Source organism: Microtus oregoni, unplaced genomic scaffold (genome assembly GCF_018167655.1).
Source record: "Microtus oregoni isolate MIOR12 unplaced genomic scaffold, Mior012 000026F_ref0000081, whole genome shotgun sequence".
Taxonomy (NCBI): domain Eukaryota; kingdom Metazoa; phylum Chordata; class Mammalia; order Rodentia; family Cricetidae; genus Microtus; species Microtus oregoni.
Genome location: NW_024543085.1, coordinates 33,646,913 through 33,670,533, shown reverse-complemented (window position 1 = coordinate 33,670,533; position 23,621 = coordinate 33,646,913). Strand labels below are relative to the sequence as shown.

Genomic DNA, 23,621 nt, shown 5'->3' with positions numbered 1-23,621 from the left:
TTTGGGGATGTTCTAAGCATGCCCGATTGTGGCTTCTTGTCAGGGATGATTAAGCAGTTGACTTGGGGCAGCAAAATTGGCGATTTTAGTTAGGAAGGCCAGGAACGAGGGAGAGTAACAATCACCGCTCTCTAAGAGAGGCTCGGTAGTACGTAAAAGTGCTTAATAGTCCCAGACCTGGTGCCGCGCGATCAGGCCCCGAACAGACTTTTGAGAAACTCGGTGTCGTCCGAGCTCCACCTGTTAGATCAAGTTATTTCCGCAGGTGCAAGTTCAGTTAATATCCGCGTCCTAGGGTGGCTGCGAGAACTGACGGCGGCGGCAGAGCGCCCAGCTTGGAGGAAGCGCTCACCAGGAGCAGCTCTTTCCGGGTCTGGGTGGGGCTGACTTGAGGACGCCGCCAGTGCGCCCCCCAGGATGCGTCACTCGCCTCAGGCTTATCAAAACTCCACCCGAGTCCCGAGAACATCTTTACTTCCTCTCTTCCTGGTAGCAGCCTCGCGGTCCCGGGCTGTGGGGATCTTACGTCTAGCCCGGACCCGAGGGTGTCGTCGCGCCTGCAGACCCACCTGCGCAGCCTCTCTTTCTTCCCATTCACTCTCCCGTGCGGGGGACTCTAAATCTGACCCCTGGACCTTCCTGGTGAGGTAGGGCCGCGACGCCACCGCCGGAGCTGGAAAGCGAAACCGCTCTGCTCCGCAAACGGCACCGCCCGCGTCCGCCCCTGGGGCCGCCCGTAAGTTTCGATTCTCGGCGAAGCGGTGTCCCGCGCTGCGGCCAGAGCAGCGGCAGCCATAGCGCGCCATGGCCGACCCCGGGGTGTGCTGCTTCATCACCAAGATCCTGTGCGCCCACGGGGGCCGCATGACCCTGGAGAAATTGCTCGATGAGATCGCGCTCCCCGAGGCGCAGCTCTGCGAGCTGCTGGAGGCGGCGGGGCCGGATCGCTTCGTGCTATTGGAGATCGGAGGCCAGGCCGGGATCACTCGGTCGGTGGTGGCTACCACCCGAGCCCGCGTCTGCCGTCGCAAGATCTGCCAGAGACCCTGCGACAGCCTGCACCTCTGCAAGCTCAACCTGCTGGGCCGGTGCCACTATTCACACTCTCCGCGGTGAGTGCACCGGGACTGGGGGAGCCCGTCTGTCCGGGGACGGTGGGGCTGCTTCCTGGGGGAGGATGTCGCTTACTCCTCTTTCCCTCTCTCCCTTTTGCTCTTTAAGACCCCGAGGTTAGTCGTTCCCAACATTCCTAATGTTGCGACCCTTTAATGCTGTTCCTTACGTTGTGGTGACCGCCCCCCATCATGAAATTATTTCCGTTGCCACTTCATAACTGTAATTTTGCTACTGCTATGAATCGTAATGCAAACAACAGTGTTTTCCGACGGTTTTAGGCGAGTCTTGTGAAAGGGTCGATGACCCCCAGGTTGAGAACCGCTGACCTGGGCTAAAGCGCTATTGCCTGGCAGAGACTAGACTTCTCCTCCACCTTTTTCCCTCCTTGCTATCCCGGCCTGTTGTGTTTACCTCAGCGGTGCTGCGCACTCTTCGTGTGTCTCTGGTGCACCAACCCCGGGCCCGCTGTGGCCCTCCACTCCTAGACTCTCCACGTTTCCCTCTTACTACCTGGCTAGAATGCCCCTCCTTGAGACTACCAAAGATGTAGTGGCCTCCACTCTTCCCTGCCTACCCTGCGTGGTGGTCCACACAAGTGACCAACCCTTTCTTGCGACCCATTCTCTCAAACTGCACTAAAGTGTGGTTTAACGTCTCAGGCAGCTGCTTCTGTTCATACTTGATTTCTTTTTGCTTCCTAAGTAACTGTAGGCGTTTCCAAGGCTTAAATCAAGTCTTTTATTTAGCTGTCTTCCAAATTTTGTCTCCAAATTTCTCTGAGAGGGATCACTCGCTTGGGTTCCTCTGTCGTTATTTCCCCAGACAGCTTCAAAACACACATCCCTCCCCTGCGAAGGCCTGTGCTATGAATCCAGCGTCTCCATCTCCCGCGTCTGGGAAACCAGTGCCCTGGTCACATGGGCCAAACTCTTTCCAAACAGGCTCTCCAACCTTACTCTCGACTTTTGTCCAGTTTATATAATTTTTCATCCCTTCTGCCCTTTCCTCTTCCGGATCGCACTTCTGAGTGTTGCAGAGGTAATGAATAGTTCTAATGCTATTTTTTCCCCCCAAAACTTTTTGTGTGTGTGTGTGTGTGTGTGTGTGGTGGTGGTGGTGGTAGTACTGAAGATGGATATAGTAAGGCCTCCTGCATGCTAGGCAAGCGCCCCACCACTGAAACCTTAGTCTTTTCGAGCCAGAGTCTGATTAACTTGCCCGGGCTGGCCTCGAATTTGTTCCATAGCCCTTGAACTTGGGTTTCTCCTGTTATACTCCCAAGAGGTTGAGATTGCAGGTCTTTCCCTTCAGGCCCACACTTCTACTCGGTTATTTTTTTCTGGGTAGAGGATTTTGCACACTTTAAAAAACTGAATGTTGCCCTGTTTTGGAAACAGCATGATCATCAAACTTTTTATTATCCATTTACTAATCAAAACTTCAGTTACCTCCAGTGTGTGTTTATCAAAGCATACAAAGGAGGAAGGTTTTCAATGGATGGAGCAATATTTTTTAAATTGGAGCAAGAATTCATTTGGCTCATTGGATATTTGAAGAGGTGCTTCAAATATTTAATTTTTTATTTAAATGTTTTATGTTATGATGCAACAGTGTGAAAGCCTTTCTGACTTACAGGAAGTTAGGTTTAGCACAAAGGCATCGAAGTTGCTTGCAACTGAAGAAATCACTGAGTGAAAAGGAAGGGAAGTGGTTAGAGGTAGAAAAGGAAGAACATTCTAGCACTGTGCCGAATGGCAACAGGGTTAGACCCTTTGTGAGTCTTTTCTCTTGTCCTTGCCTGTTCTGAGAATTTCTTCTGTACTGTTGGCTTTTAGTTTTACACGTTTCAGTGTTTCTCTCCAGTTCTCAGCCTATCCATAGGTGGCGCACACCTTTAATGCTGGCCTTGGGGAAGGGGGGAGGGGAGCAGAGGCAGGCAGATCTCTGTGAGTTTGGACAACCAGAGCTGTTTTACAGAGAAACCCTGTCTCGAAAAGCAAAACAAAACATAAAACCAACATAAATAAATAAAAGGAGAGGGGAGACAGCTGAGCCTCCATGTACCCATCGTTTTGATTCAACAGTTTTCAAAATATGGCCTTTCGCTTGGCGATGGTGGCACATGCCTTTAATCCCAGCACTCGGGAGGCAGAGGCAGGCTGATTTCTGTGAGTTCGAGACCAGCCTGGTGTACAGAGCTAGTTCCAGGACAGGCTCCAAAGCCACAGAGAAACCCTGTCTCGAAAAACCAAAAAAAAAAAAAAAAACCAAACAAACAAAATATGGCCTGTCTTGTGTCTAGTATTCTTATCTCCATCCCCAGCCCCAGTGATTTACATTAAAGCAAATCCCAGCGATACTTCCTAAGTATTAAGTATCTCTAACAGACGAGGACTATGTTTTATTAGTATTCTCACGGTATAATGGTCATTTTTAAGAAAAAAAAATGTCTTTAGCATTGGTGGTGGCACGTGCCTTCAATCCCAGCATGTGGGAGGCAGAGGTAGAGGAATCTTTTGGAGACCAGGTTCAAGGCCAACCTGGTCTACAAAGCAAGTTTTAGGACAGCCACAACTACGTCAAGAAAACAAGTCTTGGTCTCCCTCCCTTAAAACAGGGTCTCATTATGTTCCAGGTTGGTTTAGAACTCTTCCTTAGGCCAAAAATACCTTGAACTTTTGGTCCTCATACCTCCACATAAGTGCTGGGAATACATAGTTGGCACAACCAGAGCGGGTAAATGAGGTGCTGGAGCCTCAACTCAGGACCTTGTGCATGTTAACAAAACACTTTACCAGAGCAACTACATCCTCAGCCCCCCCAACAATTATTTTATTATTATCAGGTAATTTGATAGTCAAAGTCTCCTGATTGCCTTACTAGTCTAACTTGTTTTTTTCTGAATAAATAGACATAATCTGTAATTACTTTGATACATAGCCAGTATGTTTTTAGAACTGCCATTTCACTTTGTTGCACACATGTTTAGAATTTTTAGTTTTATGAATTTTGTTTTTATTTTTATTTTATGGGCAGTAGTGTTTTGCTATGGGTTTTAGGGTCCCTTAGAACCAGAGTTACAGGCAGTTGTGATTGGCCATGTGGGTGCTGGGAATTGAGCCCAGGTCCTGGGAGAACAGCCAGTGTTCTTCACCCCTGAGCCATCTTTCCAGCCCCATGAGTTTTGTTATTATTATTTTTGTCTGGTTTGAAACAACCACTTTAAGTTCACAGGCTGGCTCAGAAGCGGCACATTGCTGTATTTTGAAAAATTATATATGATAGAGGGATTATTTTGTCTGTTCAAGTTTGGGTAGGGATAGACTCTCCAGAGAACTCATTATGGGGGGAGCAGTGTTTCTTCTTGGAACTTGCTTGTGTAGACCGGGCTGGCCCCAAGCTGACAAAGATCCATCTGCCTCTGCCTCCAGAGTGTGCTGGGAGTAAAGGCGTGCACCACCATACCCGGCCAGAGTGTGCTTATTTATGTGTGGGGGTGTTTTGCCTGCAGGCCCACTGCTTCCTTGTGCCTGGTACCCTCTGAGGATGGAAGAAAGAATCAACCCCGCCCCCCCCCCACTGTAGCCACCATGGGGTGGCTCAGGTCCTCTGGAAGAGCAGCCAGTGCTCAAAACTACGCAGCCATTTCTTCAGGCCTAGACTCTCCTCAAAGTCTAGTCAACTTTAAAAACAAAAACAAAAAATCCCACCAAGTTTGTTTTGTAGTTTTTTTCCCTTTAGCAACTCTTAGAGAATTTTGTCTTCTAAAACCTGACATGCATGAGTGATTCTGGCTAATGGGGCCAGCTAGCCATTAATACCCACAATGACATACTGTATTTGTATCTTGTAGTGTAATTTGCATTTTTGCTGGTCTTAGGATACTTTCTCTGTAGTACCTTTATTTATAGATAGAAATTCTCCCGACCTGGTGTCCCTGCCTTCCCTTTTGTAGTGCTTCTGGCTATACATTTTAGTTGACAACAGGTCTTCCCTAGGTAGGCAGTGAAGCCTTGTTTGGGCGCTCAAGTTTGGACATTTCTGTTTGCTCTGCTGACATGATATTCCCAAACCTGAAATTCCAGTCCCAGGTGTGACACAGACACTAATTATGCAAGAAGCACCGTAGAGACGATGGCTAAATTAGTCTTCATCATAGCTCCTGAGAGGTCCGCAGACCAGGCCTGTTTCTGCCTCCAAGTGCTGGGATTAAACGCCTGTGCCACCCACCGCCCCACAAATCCTTCCCTTTTAAAGAGTATTTTAACATCATTATTATTGTTTTTTTTTTTTTTTTTTTTTTTTTGGTTTTTCGAGACAGGGTTTCTCTGTGGTTTTGGAGCCTGTCCTGGAACTAGCTCTTGTAGACCAGGCTGGTCTCGAACTCACAGAGATCCGCCTGCCTCTGCCTCCCGAGTGCTGGGATTAAAGGCGTGCGCCACCAGTGTGTGTAGGGGCTTATGTGTGTACCGCAGAGCACACGTGAAGTTCATGTGTGTACCGTAGAGCACACGTGAAGTTCAGCACAGACATGTGGATTTGGTTTTTTTTCCTTTTTTTTTTTTTTTTTTTTTATAAGACAGCGCCTTGCTAGGTTGTGCATGCTGGCCTCAAACTCAAGAAAATCCCCCTGCTTCAGCGTCTTGGGTACTGGTATTACAGGCACGTCATCTGGAAAGGTGGCTCAGCAGTTAAAAGCACTTTCTACTCTTCTTGGGTTCTGTTTCCATCATCAGGATGGCAGCCCCAAACCATTTGTGTCCCCAGTTTTGTGGGATCTCACCCCCTCTTCTGGCTCCACAGGTATGCATGGGGTGCACATACATATGTGTAGGCAAATTATTCATAGATAAGATAAAAGATAAATAAACCTAAAATAAGAACCTTACCTTCATCAGATGGAGCAGGAATAGAGGTCTTTCCATTTTTTTTTTCCCCTGAAGGCCACTGTACCTTGTAGCTGACAGAAGTGACAACCAACCCTATTTGTGTGACTTCTTTAGCTTCTCCACTGTCTAGTAGCTGTATGCCACGAGATCTTCCATTAACTCAAGTTACTCTCCTTGCAGGCGTGATTTCTGTTGAACTGGTTGGAACAGATCGTCTTAAGGTTGTCTTGTGACTCTGGTTTCTGTCAGCGTGGGTGTTTTTTTTTTTTTTTTTTTCTGGGCTCTTTCCTGCTTTTAGAGTATTCAGTGCTGACACTTAGACTAGGTGTGGGGCCTGTGAAATGGCTCATGACGTAAAATGCTTGCCTTGCAAACCTGGTGACCTGAATTCAGTTCCCAGAATCCACCGAAGGAAGGAGATGAAATCCACAAAGTCGTCCTCTGGTTTCTACACGAATTGGCATGCTTGCGCTCCCATGCACGTTACACACTAATGCTCACACACAATAACATTGTAGAAGGGATGTAGAAGGACGGTCTGTATTTTCAAAGTTTTTGCTTGTTTCTTACGTAATGAAGAGCCCTGAGAGGCCCGAGCCTATTTGTGTTCATCCTTCAGTCCCATTCTTTTGCCTGTTTCCACGCCTACAAACCGACAGGAGATTGGGTTAGGGTATTTGTAAACTCTTGAATTTGCAGATTCAGTCAGCTGCTGATGGAAAATATGCAGGGGGACAAACGGAATCATTGTTCTCCAAACAATCCCCTTAGAACAAGTATTTACATAGCATTTCCATTGTATCGGGGTTTGTGAGCCATCTCAGGGAGGGTGTGTGCCGGCTACATGTAAATGCTGTACCCTTTACATCAGGGAATTTAACATGGGTATCGGCATCGAGGGGGACTTAAAAATCAACCTCTCGGGTCCCCAAAGGATGGCTCTTCCTGCTTCCTTTGCTCTTGTCTGCTCAGCTTGTTTCACCCACTCTATTTCCTATTCTCTTTTTGCCTTGAGCTTTTATGGGTCTTGGTTCTGGTCTTTGCCAGATTGTATCCCTACCTAGTTTTAAAAGGCCACATGGCACCAAGGAATCATGCCCAACTCAGACCTGTAACACCGCCTTCTCCGTGCCTACACCAGGCTTGGGGTCCTTGGGCCCATGGAATTCTCGCTCACGTTTCTTGAGTCTACATATGTCTCCCTGCGTCTTTCTACAGGGGAAAGAAAAGGCTTATATGGTCTGATGCCTTCACTACCTCAGGATGTCAGTTCCGTGGGTGTAGGGAGACCCTAAGGAGAGAAGTAATTGGTAGACTGGAACTGGAAAACAGGGCTGCTGTCTCCCACTCTGAGATAGGGCAGTTTGAATATTTGAAATTCACGTTCCTAATAACTGTCCTGGTTATTATGGAGCAGAATTTGTCACAATAGGAGGGAAAACTCAATAGATTTTCAGCTTGACTTACTATATATACATATACATATATATACATGTATATATAGTAAATATATTTTTATGTGTAGGCATTTCATATGGACCTTCAGCTTTGCTGTAGACCTCAGATTTTAGAGGGGACTATTCTGCTTTATTAAGGCATAAAGCTTTCTTTCCTCATTATTAAAATGGACATTGTTTTTAATTCTTTTGCTACTAAATTATAATCTTTGACTATTTCTATTGTTTCTTTGTGCACATCTTCCTTATAGAACTACCTTAAGTTTTATGAGATGATGATACTAAATTGTTTTTTTTTTAAGTTTATTTTGTATACAGCATTTTTCATTCTACCTGCATGTATCCCTGAAAGGCAAAAGAGGGCACCAGGTCTTACTACAGATGGTTGTGAACCACCATGTAAACCCATTTTTTTATTTCGTATCAATAAGCACATTCTTGGCTTACTTGTTTTGTTTTATGGTTGCGCAACTACTACGGCTATCAAAATCCAGAACACTTACTTCATCACCCCAGAAAATGCCCTCAGGCCTGATTCTTTCCCTCCCCCATATCCCCCCCCCCCCCATATTCTGACCCTTTGCTCTCAGTGACATCACACAGTGCGGCCTCTCTCTGGGACCTGCCTTGCTCCCTTCAGGCGGAGTGTTTGCAGAGCTCGTGTTTTAGTTGAGCAAGGGGCACGTGGTTTTGGTTTACGCACTGGGGAGGAGCCTTCCTGGGAAGTTCTTCCAGTCTGTAGAGTCAGGCACACACAAGGCACGTTTGCTCTTTTCTGCGACCTGGTGACCAAGCAGGGTGCACGCCGGAAGAATCATTTTGGAATCTGATCTATTTTAGATTTGTTTCATGATTTTTTTTTAATTTTACTTCATCAGACTTCACATTCAGTGTCAGCAATGTTCTGCAAAAATGAACTAAGAAACTCCATATAAGCAATACCTCGATGATTAAAAAAAGGTCCAAACATCGACAAGCATTTTATGTGCAGGTACTGTGCACCAGCCCTCGCTCCACTGGGGCTCCACACAGCAGTTTAACCACACATCCTTCGTGCTTTTGTGTTATACTGAGATGGATAAAAAGAAGAAAACACCTTCATTAAGTCTAACTTTGCTTTCTTTTCATGAATTTATTTGCTTTGTAACCCTGATGGTGTTTTCTTCCAAACAGGAATTTGATCTTTACCTACAAGTTACTTTGGAGTAGGCAGGGTCTGGAAAAGGAAAGAGGAGGAAAAGATTCTGGGAGGCCAAGCATGTTAGGTCCAAGAAACAGGCAGGCCTTGAACTCAGTTTAGTAGGGGTGACCTTGAACCTCTGATTCTCCTGTCTCTGTCTTCCTGAGTGCTGGGGTTGCAGATGTGTGCTTGGGTTACAGGCATGTGCCTGGGTTACAGGCATGTGCCGGGGTTGCAGGTGTGTGCCACCATGCCAGCATTTAGAAGGCAGACATCACTTTAACCAAATTGGAGCAGGGGAGCTGAGCTGGTTGGAGAGAATCGACCATTTCATAAGCCTGTAACTGTTAAGCTTTTCAGAGAAGGGAATTTAGTGTTTTAGACGCTCACGCCCTCAGGCTGAATGGGGAAATTCGTTTTCAAATATTTTGACTCCCTCACTCTCGTCAGAACATGATGAACATATGCAGTCACCCCTCGGAGTCCCTGAGTTGGGGGGCCTTCCGGTACGCTAGTCTCTAATATAGAATGGTGTGGTTTTTACACGTGACCTCCACATATCTATCCTCCCACATGCTTAAGACCATCCCTGGCTTATGTGTGCTCCCTAAGACAATGTAAACGCAGTGTGACTGTTTATTCTGAAGTGCTGAGGAAGTGACAAAATCTGTCTGAATGAGGGATGAGGACGGTTGAGGAGGAGGTTTACTGTAAGAACAGGAGGGAGAGAACAGCCTGAGGCATCTGGAGAGACTGAAAGAGAAGGGCAGAAAGAGACAGGAAGAGAATAGCGGAGAGAGTCGCTGAGGTCCAAGAGGCCACAAGAGCCAAGAGGGCACATAGCCAAAATGGCTGGTTTTATAGGAAAAGAAAAGGGAGGGGTGGGGGGAGTGAAACTCAGAGACTGGGGAGGTTTAGGGTAGGGGTATACCACCAGCTTGGAAGACAGGTATTTGTGAGTAGGGAGAGACTGGCTGCACACTGAAGTATCTTGGGAAAGAATAATGGTGCCAGTTTCTTGGTGTGTGTGTGTGTGTGAACCCACAGAGACCAGAAGAAGGTATTGGATAGATACCTTGATACTAGAGTTACTGGTGGCTTTGAGCTGCTCAATGTGGATGCTAGGAACCAGATTGGAGTCCCCTGTGAGAGTGCTGAGTGGCCTCTCTAGTCCTATACTTTTAAAGATTTAGTTAGGGTATGAAACAGGCATGGAGATCTTGTTTGAGGGTTTTTTTGTTGTTGTTTTGTAGTGGGGACAGAACTCAGGACTTCACACATGCTAGGCAAGTGTGTAACCCCTGAGCTAATCTCCAGGCTGGACATGGCATGGGGGAGAGGATTTTTCCACGTCCCTAGGAGATCCAATTGGTACCAGTTTGTCTCACCTTTGGTCACAGATCTCTGTCTCTCAGCTCCCTCTGGGCCTGGGTGTTCTGACCTCCCTTCTTGTTGCAGCTTCAGGCGCTGCCATGTTGTGATAGTTGCCTGGGTTCCCTTTACCCCCAGAGTGTTGCCGTGATGTGGCTGTGGGAAACAGCCATTTAACCCCACTCCTTCCCTCCCTGCATAGCCTTGGCTGTGCTGAACTGTTTGACTCCATCCTAGTGAGCAACTGTGCACAGGAGGTCCTAGTGAGCAACTGTGCACAGGAGGTGACCTCATAGGAGGTGATGTATCCTATCAGGACCCAAAGGGCAGGTCAGTACAGAGGCCTGAATACTAACACAGATACCATCTTTCACACATCCTGGTTCTTTTTCTACCCGGCTTGTATTATGGTGCACGATTTCCTGTTTTCTATGCAAATCAGTTATCTCAGTGTTTATCAGCCGCATGGGGTCCCTGAGGAAGGAAAGAATATTTCAATGTAGTTCTCATCAAAACCCAGGACTCTTGGTTTTCTTTTACTGTGATCTTTGGTTGAGCAGCTGGTATGTTTACTTACGGGAACACCCAGTCAGGAACTTTATTCAGAATTGACTGGGGAAAAGCCCAACCCTCAAGTCCTGGCCCCAGAAAACACTGGACTCACTTGGGGGGGCCTCTCACCAGTCTCCGGGTGTGGCTGGGGTCAGATCATTCACTGCAGCCCTCGGTGGGTGTTCACGTGCTGCCTGGGTTAAGAGCCATTTTCCGAGCTAGATTGTTTAGGCCGTGCCCCTCGGCTGGGGAGAGTGGGTTAAAGCAACATTTTGTCTTGTGGATAGAAGGCAAAGGAAAAAGGTCATTTATTGTTAAGCTAGAGACATGGCCGGCCTTGCTCCTTTTCCAAAGTTACCCTTCATTTCTTACGACTGGAGTAGCCCTTTGCTTCTAGTGTATCTGCTCTGGAGCCAGCGCACATTGTAAATGTTTGTTTTGTCCGGGGCAATTCATGCAGAGTTGTAAACAAGCTCTTTTTCAGTCTGGGTGCTGGGAGCACCTGAGGCTCTAATCAGCCCTCTCCTGCAAGAGCCATTGTCCCCTGTGGGGAAGGGAACCATGACTACTTCCAGGATCGCTCGGGAGCCAGCCATTCAGTAGCCTAACAAACCCTCCGATGGAGACGATTCTTTTCCGTGCTACAAGTTGAAGACTCAACTGGCAGATCTGGGATGGGACCCAGAGGTTGCATTTCCCTGTCGACTCTGGTTGGAGGGGCACTTTGAGAGGCCCTGGGAAACACCAGTCCCTGGCTTTCGGCTGGGTGTCAGGCTCCGGAAGTAGGGCGGATCGTTGAGAGGAAAGCCGAAGGAGGCTTCAGCCTTGGCTCTTCCAGAGGACCTAAGTTCGATTCTTGGCAACTACCTGGTGGCTCACTACCATCTTAGAATGAGATCTGGTGCCCTCTTCTGGCCTGCAGGCAGGCAGAACAGTATGCATAATAAATAAATAATTCTTAAAAAAAAAAAGCCAAAAAACCTGTAAGAAGCAGCTGAGGGAATGCCTGGAGCCTGTGGGGAAATGGAAACAGCAGGGCCTGCTGGGGTTGGGGCGCTAGCCACATCCAGACTAGACATGCAGCAGGTGGAAGTCCTGTTGGAGGTTGGGGGATAGTAGTTTGCCCCAGGATGGAGATGAGAAACGAAGAGTAAAACTGGAACCATCAGAAGGACAGCATCAAGAACAGCAGCCAGCCCAACTCGACTCCTGTTTTTAGACAATCCATACCTCGAGTGGGCTTCCGAGCAGAGGGAACCGCATTGTCATGCCTCTGGTCAGGATGTCTGGGCTGGACCCAAAAGAAAAGCGAGGCTTCCTTTACTCTTTTCGACTTAACAGTTGTCCATCTCTCAGAGTCAGGAGGTGGAACCTGTCTGTCTGTGGGAGTGTCTGAGCAGGTGACTTTACCCGCTGAGCCACTGTGCTGGCCCTGGGTAGCTAGGTTATGCTCAGATCTGTAACAACAAGAGCCTTAAAGGGAATGGAAGGTAAGGGGACTCCTGCACCTCTGGCAGAGCTGTAACAGGGTGCGGGGGTTGAGGGGCGGGAGAAGGGTTACCTTCAGAAGCTCTTCTGCTTAGCAGGCCCCTCAGATCCTCCCTGTGGCCTCAGGGAGCCTGCGATAAGGTGCAGTTTCTGTCCAGATGCTGAGGGTTCTTGGTGGGTAGAGGCTGGTGGGGGCAGTTATCTGAAACCACAGAGCAGAAGCCAAACGTTAGCAGAGCCAGGTCACCCTTATCAAAGAGCGCCAGAAACACCCTGGAAGCCAAGGTTAGCAGTGGGGAAACTTAGGGAAGGGTGTGTCTGGGAAAATGGCCAGGACGGGGGGCCAGCAGCAGCCCTTCCCCTTTCTTTCCTTGAAGCAAAGTGTTTGGGAGGGCTGGTTGGAGTTCAAGGGCTCAGTGGCCAACAGGGTTGTGTCTGTAAATTTTTTTTAAAGGTTTTGTTACATCTGAAGGCTTAATAACATTGCTGATAGTGACCTGTGTGTGTACACACACATGCGCACGCATACTTGTGTAGGGCATCATTCCTCGGGTGCTGTCCGTCCTCCTTAGGTGTTGAGACAGGTTTGGTCACTGTGTTGGAACTCATCAAGGGACTGAGTCAGCTGACTAGTGAGCCCTGGGGATGGGTCTGCCTGTGTGCACGTCTCTGGTGCTGGAACTGCACACAAGCTACCAGGTTGTCATAAATGCAAGACATGCACGGACTTCACTGGGTGAGCTGTTTCTCTAGCCCATGTGAATGACTTTTAAAGACTAATTTTTTCTCTCCTTCCTTCCTTCCTTCCTTCCTTCCTTCTTTCCTTTCACAGGGTTTCTCTGTGTAGCCCTGGCTGTCCTGGGACTCGCTTTGTAGACCACGCTGGCCTCAAATTCACAAAACTTCTCTTGCTCTGGCTCCCAAACGCTGGGATTAAAGGCGTGCGTGCGCCACCACCACCTGGCAAGACTAATTCTTAAAGAATGATTTCCATCTGGATGTTCATGTTTGTGAAAGCCCACCAGATTCCATAAAATCATTTTGCATTCTGTTTACCAGGAATAAACAACTGAAAAATAATAGTGGTAATATTTAATATTTAGAAATGAAAGACAATTATTAAAGGAAAAGTTTTAGTTAGAGATAAAAATTGAAATAAGCCCTGGATAAAACAGCTGCTAGTTTCTGCCCAAGACCCAGATATTTTAGTGCAGTTACTACACAGGTAATATGTAGTATCGTTTATAGAGGTAACAGAATTATGTGCTATTTTACAGAAATTGAGACACTCTGAATAACGTGTGTGTACAAAAGTAGTCAAGCTCATTAAAGGTTTTTTAATAGGATTCAACATCATCGTAAATCATTGTGTTAATAGTTTATGTTGTAAAGGACATGTAAATTATCACCATTGGTTCCAAAGCAGAATGGGTTAGTCAAAACACAATAGAGATTCTAAGAGTGAGCCATCTGGTGGGGGTACTGGGAACCAAACTCGGTCCTCTGGCAGGGCAGCGAGGGCTGTTGGCCATCAGTCTGTAAGCCTCTTGGTGATGTTTGTTCCTTGGTGGGCAGTGGCTTCTGAACATGCTGTTTCCTCTTCCTTTGCCAGTTTTTTCTTCTTTCACAGCTGTGTGCAAAAGAAGGATTATAACAGTTAAGGTCAGAGGTTATGTGTGCATGTATCAATTTGTAAATTATGTACCCCTCCTGATTCAGTTGTTTGGTAAATATATCATTATTGTTATCATCATTAGTATTTTATTTATTGGGTTTTTGTTTGTTTGTTTTGGCTTTTTGAGACAGGGCTTCTCTGTGTAATAGCCCTTGCTGTCCTGGAACTCACTCTACTCTGTAGCTCAGGCTGGCCTCGAACTCACAGAGATCCGCCTGCCCCTGCCTCCCAAAATTCTGGGATTAAAGATGTGAGCACCACTGCCTGACTTATTAGGGGTTTTGTGTGTTTGTTTTAGTCAGGGTCTCTCTTTGTGGCCCTGGCTGGTCTGAAACTAGCTATGTAGATAGATCAGGCTAGCTTCAAGCTCTTATGCCTCTCAAGTTCTGGGTTTAAAATCATATACCAGGGGCTGGAGAGATGGCTCAGTGGTTAAGAGCATTGCCTGCTCTTCCAGAGGTCCTGAGTTCAATTCCCAGCAACCACATGGTGGCTCACAAGCATCTGTAATGAGGTCTGGTGCCCTCTTCTGGCCTGCAGACATACACACAGACAGAACATTGTATACATAATAAATAAATAAATATTTAAAAAAATAAATAAAATCATATGCCACCCCCCCCCCTTTTTTAAACTCTGAGGCAGAGGCATGCAAATGACTATGAGTTTGAGACCAGCCTGGTCTGTATTTCAAGTTCCAGGCCAGCTGATGTTATATGGCGAGACCTTGATTTTGCTTTTTTGTTGTTGTTGTTGTTTGTTTTGTTATTTCTTTTGTTTTAAGTATATATTTGTCTGTGTGCCGTCAAACTGAGGCCATCAGGTGCTGGCAAACCTTTATTACCTTTACCCATTGTGCCATCTGGCTGGACCAGTGTACCTTGGAAAATTGTATTTTTTTTCTGCAGGATTGATTATATTAATTACTGAAGGATACATTATTGATTTTTGCTAAGTGAAACGGAGTCTTTTTTTTTTTAAATCTACCTTACACATGCTAAACAGGTGCTCTTCCACTGAAATCCACTCTTTTAAATTTTTTCTGTGTTGTTTGTTTTTCAAGACAGGGTTTTTTGCCGGGCGGTGGTGGCGCACTCCTTTATTCCCAGCACTTGGGAGGCAGAGACAGGTGGAGCTCTGTGAGTTCGAGACCAGCCTGATCTACAGAGCTAGTTCCAGGACAGGCTCCAAAACCACAGAGAAACCCTGTCTCGAAAAACCAAAAAAAAAAGAAAGAAAGAAAAAGACAGGGTTTTTCTGTGTAACAACCCTGACTGTCCTGGCATTTGCTCTGTTGACCTGGCTGGCCTTGAACTGGCAGAGATCCACCTGCCTCTGCTCCCAAGTGCTAGGATTAAAGGTGCACGCCACTACCACCTGGCAGCAATGAATTTCATTATGGCATTTTTATATATCCATGCTGTCATGCTTCCGTCTTTCTTGCTTGTTCCCCTCTCCCAATGCCCTTGCCTGCCCCCACCCTCATCATCTTGGTAATCCCTTCTTCCCCTTTGGAACTTTGGAACTCAAGATGCCTTCCTCCCTCTCCCAGGCCGCCATCCATCGCGTGTGTCTATGGCTCTTTTCCTTCCATTTCTTCTCCATCCGTCGCGTGTGTCTGTGGTGTGGCTGCCTTCCCTTCCATTTCTTCTGTGAAGCACAGACGCTGATAGTTGTCCCCCTTTCTTCTGTAGAGTACAGATGCTGACAGTTGTCCCCCTTTCTTCTGTAGAGTACAGATGCTGACAGTTGTCCCCCTTTCTTCTGTAGAGTACAGACACTGACAGTTGTCCCCCTTTCTTCTGTAGGGTACAGATGCTGACAGTTGTCCCCCTTTCTTCTGTAGAGTACAGACACTGACAGTTGTCCCCCTTTCTTCTGTAGAGTACAGACGCTGACAGTTGTCCCCCTTTCTTCTGTGAAGCACAGACACTGACAGTTGTCCCCCTTTCTTTTCCAGGAACCTTTGCAAATACTCTCACGAAGTTCTCTCGGAACAGAACTTCCAGGTCCTGAAGAACCATGAACTTTCTGGGCTTAACCAGGAGGAGCTGGCAGTACTCCTGGTCCAGAGCGACCCTTTTTTCATGCCTGAGGTAGGTCCTGATTCTCATGTTAAGTAGCAGGCAAGAGTACTATGAGCAAGCCAGCCATGGTGATGCACACCTTTAATCCCAGCAGCCTTGTGAGGCAGAGGCAGGCAGATCTATATGCCTTTGACTAGCTTTGTCTCTGTAAGTGAGTTCCAGTCCAGTCAAGGCTTTCTGCTGAGACCCTGTCTCAACAAATTTGGGTCTGGATGCCTCCTCCCCTAAGGTGCCAGGGGTTCCACTGTGATCAGGATGGGTTGAGGACAGTCATAGTGGGATTGGTTGATGCTTTACATCAGGGTGGCCTTTGGATTGAAGTTGAAAAGATAGAGGTACTTGTTGTATTGTTATACAAGAGACTTATACCTTAAACTCAGTGATTAAGAAAACATACTTTAGGGGGCTAGAGAGATGACTCAGCAGTTAAGAGCACTTTCAGAGGACCTGGGTTCAATTCCCAGCACCTGCATGACAGTTCACAACTATGTAAATCCCGTTCCAGGGGATCTGACACCTTCCTGCCAATACACATAAAAATAAAGTTAAGTAAATCATTTAAAAAAAATTCTTTAAAAATGAAGAAAACCTATTTTAAGTTTTTTACCCCCTTGATAAAAAGGGGTAAAAAAAACCTCTTCGAGGGTCAGCAGGTTACAGCCCAGAGGCCAAACCCTGGGCTGCCACCAGTGCACAAGAAGTCTCCTGGAGCACAGCCGTGCTGACATGTTTACAGGTGGGCTGTTTGCTGCTCCCCCTCTCCAGGGGTCACAGAGAAGTGGAACAGAGACTGAGTGGCCAGAGGAGATTGAGGTGCTTTCTGTCTGGACTGTTGCAGAACTGTGCCGCCTCTGGGTCTTGCCCAGATCCGGGCAGGGATATAAGTGGGGCAGAGGGTTCCACACTGTCTTCTAGGGATTCACGCTAGGAGGTTGGCTCTGTTGTCATCAGGATGTGGCATTCCACCAGTCAGTGCGACCGTAGATGGGAAGCCGAAGGCAGCGGTTTACTCTTGAAGAAACTGGACGTAATGGGTAGCACATCTGCTCACATCTCAATGACCAGTGCTTATTATGTGGTCATTTTAGCTGAAAGGGAGGCCGAGAAATTTAGCTTTTGACTGAATGACCGACTACCAAGTGCTTCTATGACTGGAGGAAAGATGGAGACAGTGTAGATATTCGCGTCTCATCTGCATAGGCCTATAGACCATCCCTAGATGTTGCTCAAGGTCCTGAGAATAACCCTCGTGAGAATCATTCCGTGTGTTCACAATACAAAGTCGGTGCCAGCCTGGCACAGAGAGGAAGGCAAAGAAACACAAGAAGAAGGGTAGGAGGGCTGCAGAAGCTGCACAGAAGGTTGAAAACCAGATTTTCCTGCTAGATTAGACAAGAGAGCCAGTGGAGAGTCCTCAAGGATTCGACCATTTGGGGAACAAAATCAACAGGTGATTTTATTTTTTTTTTTGAGGTGGCTGCTGAGCTTCAGCAGCTATGAAGATCGGGCATTGTGCGAGAGCGCTGCACTGAAAAGAAAGATCTGTAAGGGAAAACAGTGATGAATTTGATAATTCTTTGGGGAGGACCTACTTTTCCCTGCCACAGCTCTAGAGTTCTTTGTAGCGCTATGCCTGCTCTACGCGCCAGGCGCTACGCGGTTCATGTGAGTTGGTTGGGCAAGGGGCTGGAGATTGAAACAGACACACAGAGACACGGGTCTCCTTCTACACCCTTACTCTCAGCTAGCTGCAAGCCCCCCCCCCCCCCCCCAGAAACCACTCCCCTGCCATCAGGAACTCCTAAGGGTCTCGTGCTCACAGCAGCTGCAGGACAGATTGTTTGCTCAGAGCAGCTGCAAGCATAGGAAAACAAGGTGTTCACTCCGGCAGGCGGAGGGGGGGGGGTCACAGGAAATTCAGGGTCTGGGGGTCCACAGTTCCCAACAGTTCTTTAAGTACTTAGGATGCTTTCCCCCGTGTCTGCCTATTTTCTCCCTCCCCTCTCCTTTCCCCTCTTCCCTAGATAATCCCAGTCCCTTTAGCGACATTCACCACCGCCTTTCACCACCACGGTGACCTTGGACAGAGTTCCAGACCCTTCTGGCATCATCGCCTCTATGATTTAAGATTTAGAAGTGCCGGGCAGATTTCTGTGAGTTCCAGCCTGGTCTTCAAAGTGAGTTCCGGGTTAGCCAGTGATATGGGATTCCCCTCTGTATGCTGCGAACGCTGTTGGTTAATAAAGAAGCTGCTTTGCAGCCCAGATGGGAATTCCAAGCAGATGGAGGAGAAAGCAGGCGGATTCAGGGAGACTCCATGTAGCTACTGCAGGAGATAGACGCGGAACCGCGTGACGATACACAGATTGATAGAAATGGGTTAATTTAAGATGTAAAAGCTAGCTAGGCATATGCTAGAGTCGTTGGCCAAACAGTGTTGCAATTAATAAAGTTTTAGTGTGATTATTTCAGATCTGGGCAGCCGGGAAACGAACAAGCAGCCTCTGTCTACAAACTAGGGCTACATAGAGAAACCTTGTCTCAAAAAACAAAAATAAAAACAAAAACCAGCATGTATCAGGTACTCTGTTAAATACTGAATCAAGTAGTGGACAAGACACACTTCCCTATCCTAAAAATTAGTTGTTGAACAGTAAGGTGGTTCTATGGATAAAGGAACTTGTCTCCAAGCCTGATGATCTGGGTTCAGTCCCTGGCCCCCACATGATGGGAAGAGAGTACTGCCTGCCCCAAGTTGTCCTCTTTGTACCCCAAAATGTCCTGAAACTCATTCAGCTGTCTAGCCTAGGCTAGTCTTGAACTCCTGGCTCTCACGGCTTAGCTGCTATGTGCTTGGGTTATAGGCAGTGTACTATGCACCCCTGCTCTTGAATATGTAATTTTTTGAGACAGGGTCTTAGTTCTCACTTGAGTAGCTTGAACTCCCAGAGATCTACCTGTCTCTGCCTCTCTAGTGCTGGGATTAAGGTGTACACTTCACCTGGCCATTGTTTTGTTTTTTTAGAGACAAGATCACTGCACGTAGCCCAGGCTGACCTCAAACCAACCTTATCTCTCCACTTCTTTTTTTTTTTTTAAATATTTATTTATTTACTTATTATGTATACAATATTCTGTCTGCAGACCAGAAGAGGGCACCAGACCTCATTACAGATGGTTGTGAGCCACCATATGGTTGCCGGGAATTGAACTCAGGACCTTTGGAAGAGCAGGCAATGCCCTTAACCCCTGAGCCATCTCTCCAGCCCATCTCTCCACTTCTTGAGGGTTCATATTATAGATGTGCTTAGTGTACCTGCTACCGGGGTTTGAACCCAGGGCCATGTGTTTAGCAGGCAAGCGCCCGACCAGCTGAGCTACAGCCCAGCTCCTAGGCTAGCATTTCTAATGTGTGTCCAGGTGCTTATGGTCCAGACAGCACACTTGGAGAGCTATGGTCCAGACGCAGAGTCTGTAGTTGTCACGTGCACTCATCTGGTGTTAGAGGCTACCCATGTGGCTCTCTTGCTGTTCCTGGAGTCAGACTCCTCCCAGCAAGCCGGACAGAGCCAGTTTAAACAGCCTCTTAGACCAAATATTTTCAACTTCCAAATGCCTGCGAGTTCAGGTTTGTCACGAATCATCCTGGGCTCCTCATCCAATGGTTCGAATACTCGCCTCAACAAGACAGCCTTGTATTTTGTTACTTACTCTGCTTCACAAACAAACAGAAACTAGAGGGTTGCTGGGTCCCTGAGGTCACTCTGCTGTGAGGTCATCCGGCTTCTTCGAGGGCCACCCCTCAGCCCTGCAGCCATTGGCCTGGTTTCATTGCAGCATCTCCGTCTTTCGCAGCAACTCCATCCCATAGAGCTGTGTGCACAAATGCATAGAGAGCGGTGGTTCTCAGCCTTCTAACGCTGCGACCCTTTAATACAGTTCCTCATGTCGAGGTGACCCCTAACCATAAAATTATTTCATTGCTACTACAGAAATGTAATTTTGCTGCTGTTATGAATGGGGAAAAGGGTGTGTGCACCTTAATTCCCAGTACCTGGCAGGCAGAGGCAGGTGAAACCTCTTAAGAGTTTGAGGCCAGCCTGGTGTACTCAGAAAGTTCCAGGCCAACTAGGGCTACATAGTGAGGCCCAGCCTCCATCTCCTCTGTCTGCCTATCTTCTTCCTCCTCCTCCTGCTGTCTCTACACCCATTCCCTCAGATATTTGAAAAGATCTTCCTCTGGCTATCAGAGACCAAATGACAGAATTCCAAAGCTGCAGGTAAGACACATGTCTTTCAACCATAGAAGTCAGAATCTAAACTAGACTTCCTCCTTTGGAAGGACATCCTTTATGATGTCCTGTGCGTAGCTTGCCATTTGAGTTTGATTCCTCCAAGAATTATCAAATTCAGCACTATTTTTTTTCTTTCTTTTTTTGGGGGTGGTGGTGGTTTGTTTTGTTTTTTTTTTTTCTCGAGACAAGGTTTCTGTGTTGCTTTGGAGCCTGTCCTAGAACTAGCTCTTGTAAGCCAGGCTGGCCTTGAACTCACAGAGATCTGCCTGCCTCTGCCTCCTGAGTGCTGGGATTAAAGGCATTCGCCACCACCGCCCGGTTTGCACTGAGCCTGGTACTCCTCCTTGCCCCAGCCTCCTGAGAGCTGGGCTACAGGCATGTACCACCATGCACGCTGTCATCTGTTAGCTAGCTTGCGGATCTCTCCTGTCCCCAATATGTCACCAGTTGAACCCATCTCATCAAAGAGATAGGCTGTGTGGCCATTGTTTTTCTGCTTTTTACCGAAAGGGGGCTTGTGCGTTTAAACATGTGTGGCAGATGTGAGGTGTTCTTGCTCATTGTTCTTCTCCCCATGTAGATATGCAAAAGCTACAAAGGAGAGGGCCGGAAACAGATCTGCGGGCAGCCGCAACCGTGTGAGAGACTCCACATCTGCGAGCACTTCACCCGGGGCAACTGTGGTTATCTCAACTGCCTCAGGTCTCATAACCTGATGGACAGGAAGGTGTTGGCCATCATGAAGGAGCACGGGCTGAGTTCTGATGTGGTCCAGAACATCCAGGACATCTGCAACAACAAGCACTCTCGGAGGAACCCCCCTGCCATGAGAGGTGTGTCCTTTGCCTTTTTCAATTGTGCGAACTTTCAAATACACAGAACTTACAAGGAAAGAAATCTACCTGTAAAATCTCAGCTTCACTGCACAAAAACCTCCTTCTTTTCCCTTCCACATCTTTCCCATATGCATGCACCACTTTAATACAATTGATAATGATTTACACGCAGCTATTACAGCTCCTGATTTTAAATCAGTTATTATTGTCAGGCGCGCGTGTGTGTCTGTGTTTTGTTTGTGTTTATGTGTGTGTGCACTCCCACACACTTACATGTCCTTTAATGCCAGCACTTGGGAGGCAGGGGCAGGCAGATCTTTGATTTTGAGGCCGGCCTGGTCTACCTAGAGTCCCAGGACAGTCAGGACTACATAGAGAGATCTTGTTTCAAAGCCAAATAGTTTAACAAAATGTTTATTTTATTTATTTTCGAGACAGGGTTTCTCTGTAGCTTTGGAGCCTGTCCTGGAACTAGCTCTTGTAGACCAGGCTGGCCTTGAACTCTTGAGATCCACCTGCTTCTGCCTCCCGAGTGCTGGGATTAAAGGCGAGTGCCACCACCGCCTGGCTCAAAATGTTTATTTTTTTTCCTTGAAGCTTTTTTTTATATAGTGAGAATGAAACAGTTTTGAGATTCAGCAGCTATTAACTTTGTTTCAGTTGTTTAGCCTCTTTCTCTGTGTGTGCATACAAACATGCACACATACAATTTTTAATTGCAATTGTTTACTTATTTCATGCTGAAGTCAGAGAGTAAATTTCAGGAGTCAGTTTTTCTTCTGTTTTGTGGGTCCTGGGGAATCAGCTCAGGTTGGTGAGGGAACCATCTTGCCAGCCACACATACTTTTATTTGTTTGTTTTGTTTTGTTTTTGAGACAGGGTTTCTCTGTGTCACCCTGGCTGTTGTAGAACTTACTCTGTAGACCAGGCTGGCCTGGAACTAGGAGATCCTCCTGCCTCTGCCTCCCACATGCTGAGATAAAGGTGTGCACCACCACACCTAGCTTCAGCCTGCTTTCTTCTAGAACCCAGAACCATCCGCCCAGGGATGGCACCACCCACAACAGGCTGGGCTCTCCCTCATCAATCATTAAGTAAGAAAATGCCCTGCAGCTAGATCTTCTCAGTTGAGTTTCCCTCCTCTCCGAAAACTCGAGCTGTGTGAGGTTGACAGAACACTAGCCATCACGACTGTATTGGGTGTGTATAGCTGCATGTGTGAAGCTGTGTGAGGTTGACAGAACACTAGCCATCACGACTGTATTGGGTGTGTATAGCTGCATGTGTGAAGCTGTGTGAGGTTGACAGAACACTAGCCATCACGACTGTATTATTTGGGTGTGTATAGCTACATGTGTGAGGGTCAGTGGACAACTTAACAGGAGTTCTGGAGAGAACTCGGATTAAACCTAGGTTATTCAGGCTTTGTGGCAGGTTACCAAACGAGCCCTCTCACTCCTTATCTTTGTAAAATAGATACAGGAGGAGGTGACGTCTATGAAGCAGATAGAATACCTGACTGACTCCAAGATGCTACATTGACGTGGTGAAAAGCTGCAGCTCCTTGTGTTTTGGCAATGGTTTATGTTACAGGAGACTTTCCCCCAGAATACTTCATCGTTATTCCTCACAGCAAAACTATGAACAATGGCAGGTTTATTATTTATTAACCTCACTTAAACATAAAGAAGCAGATGCTTAGAAATGGTTAAGCAGGGGCTGAAGAGATGGCTAAGTGGTTATAAGAGCACTGACTGCTCTTCTAGAGGACTCGGGTTCAGTTCCTGCACGCACTTGGCAGCTCACAACTGTCTGTAATTCTAAGATCTGGAATATATGCGAGCAAAACACCAATGCACATACATTCTTTTTTTAAAAAAAGAAAAAAATTGTTAGGCAGCTGGACTTGGTGTATGTCTTTAATCCCAGCACTGTGAAAACAGAGGCAGGTGAATCTCTGTAAGCTTGATGCCAGCCTGGTCTACAGAGTAAGTTCCAGGATAGGATATCCAGGGCTCGATTACACAGAGAAACTCTGCGTCAAAAAGCCAAAACCGAAAAAAGAGAAAGAAGTGTTAAGAAACTTTTATTGCAAGGAACTTTAAGTCATGCTTAGACACCAGACAGCACTGTGGAGATGAAATCCAGAGCAGTGTTTCCGAGCTGAGCATAGCATGCTCGCTCTGACTCCACACACACACTTGTCTTCTGCACTCCAGGGCTCTGAGCAGCGGGTGTCTGCAGAGGCGGGTTTTGGTGTGTTCCATGTGGGTTCACTGTGGGGGGAGAGATTGGTATTTACTGCCACTTCTAGTTCTCCTGTGGAGTTGGCCATCATGAGAGGAGGAGGTTTGCTTTAGCTACGTAACTGTTGTCCCCTTTCCTCTATCAGGACAGTACACACATGCTCCTCAGAAGCACACACACCCCTACCTTTCAAATCCCTTTCCACAGCAGACATCATGGATGTACAACACACACCCAGACTTCACACTCTGGATCATTCCTTCTGTAGACTGCTTCCAGGAGATGTGCGCTATCACTTTTCTGGAAAGAACACACGGCTCCATCAATTTGACTTTTATAGTGGTATTTTATTCTGCCTATGCTATAACAAATAAAGCTTGCCTGAAGATCAGAGTGTAGAACTAAGCCAGTAGTTAACCACAGAGGC

At 47.0% G+C, this 23,621-nt stretch overlaps 1 protein-coding gene across 1 annotated transcript in view; it reads left to right on the top strand.

Moving 5' to 3' along the window:
* Positions 1-405: 405 nt before the first annotated feature.
* Positions 406-23,621, top strand: part of Zc3hav1 (zinc finger CCCH-type containing, antiviral 1) — a 43,413-nt gene continuing 20,197 nt past the window's right edge. Inside the window, exons 1-3 of the mRNA XM_041675549.1 lie at positions 406-1,112; positions 15,689-15,824; positions 20,691-20,943. Coding sequence (XP_041531483.1) covers positions 805-1,112; positions 15,689-15,824; positions 20,691-20,943 — 697 coding nt within the window. The 5' untranslated portion in view covers positions 406-804. The remainder of the gene's footprint in view (positions 1,113-15,688; positions 15,825-20,690; positions 20,944-23,621) is intronic.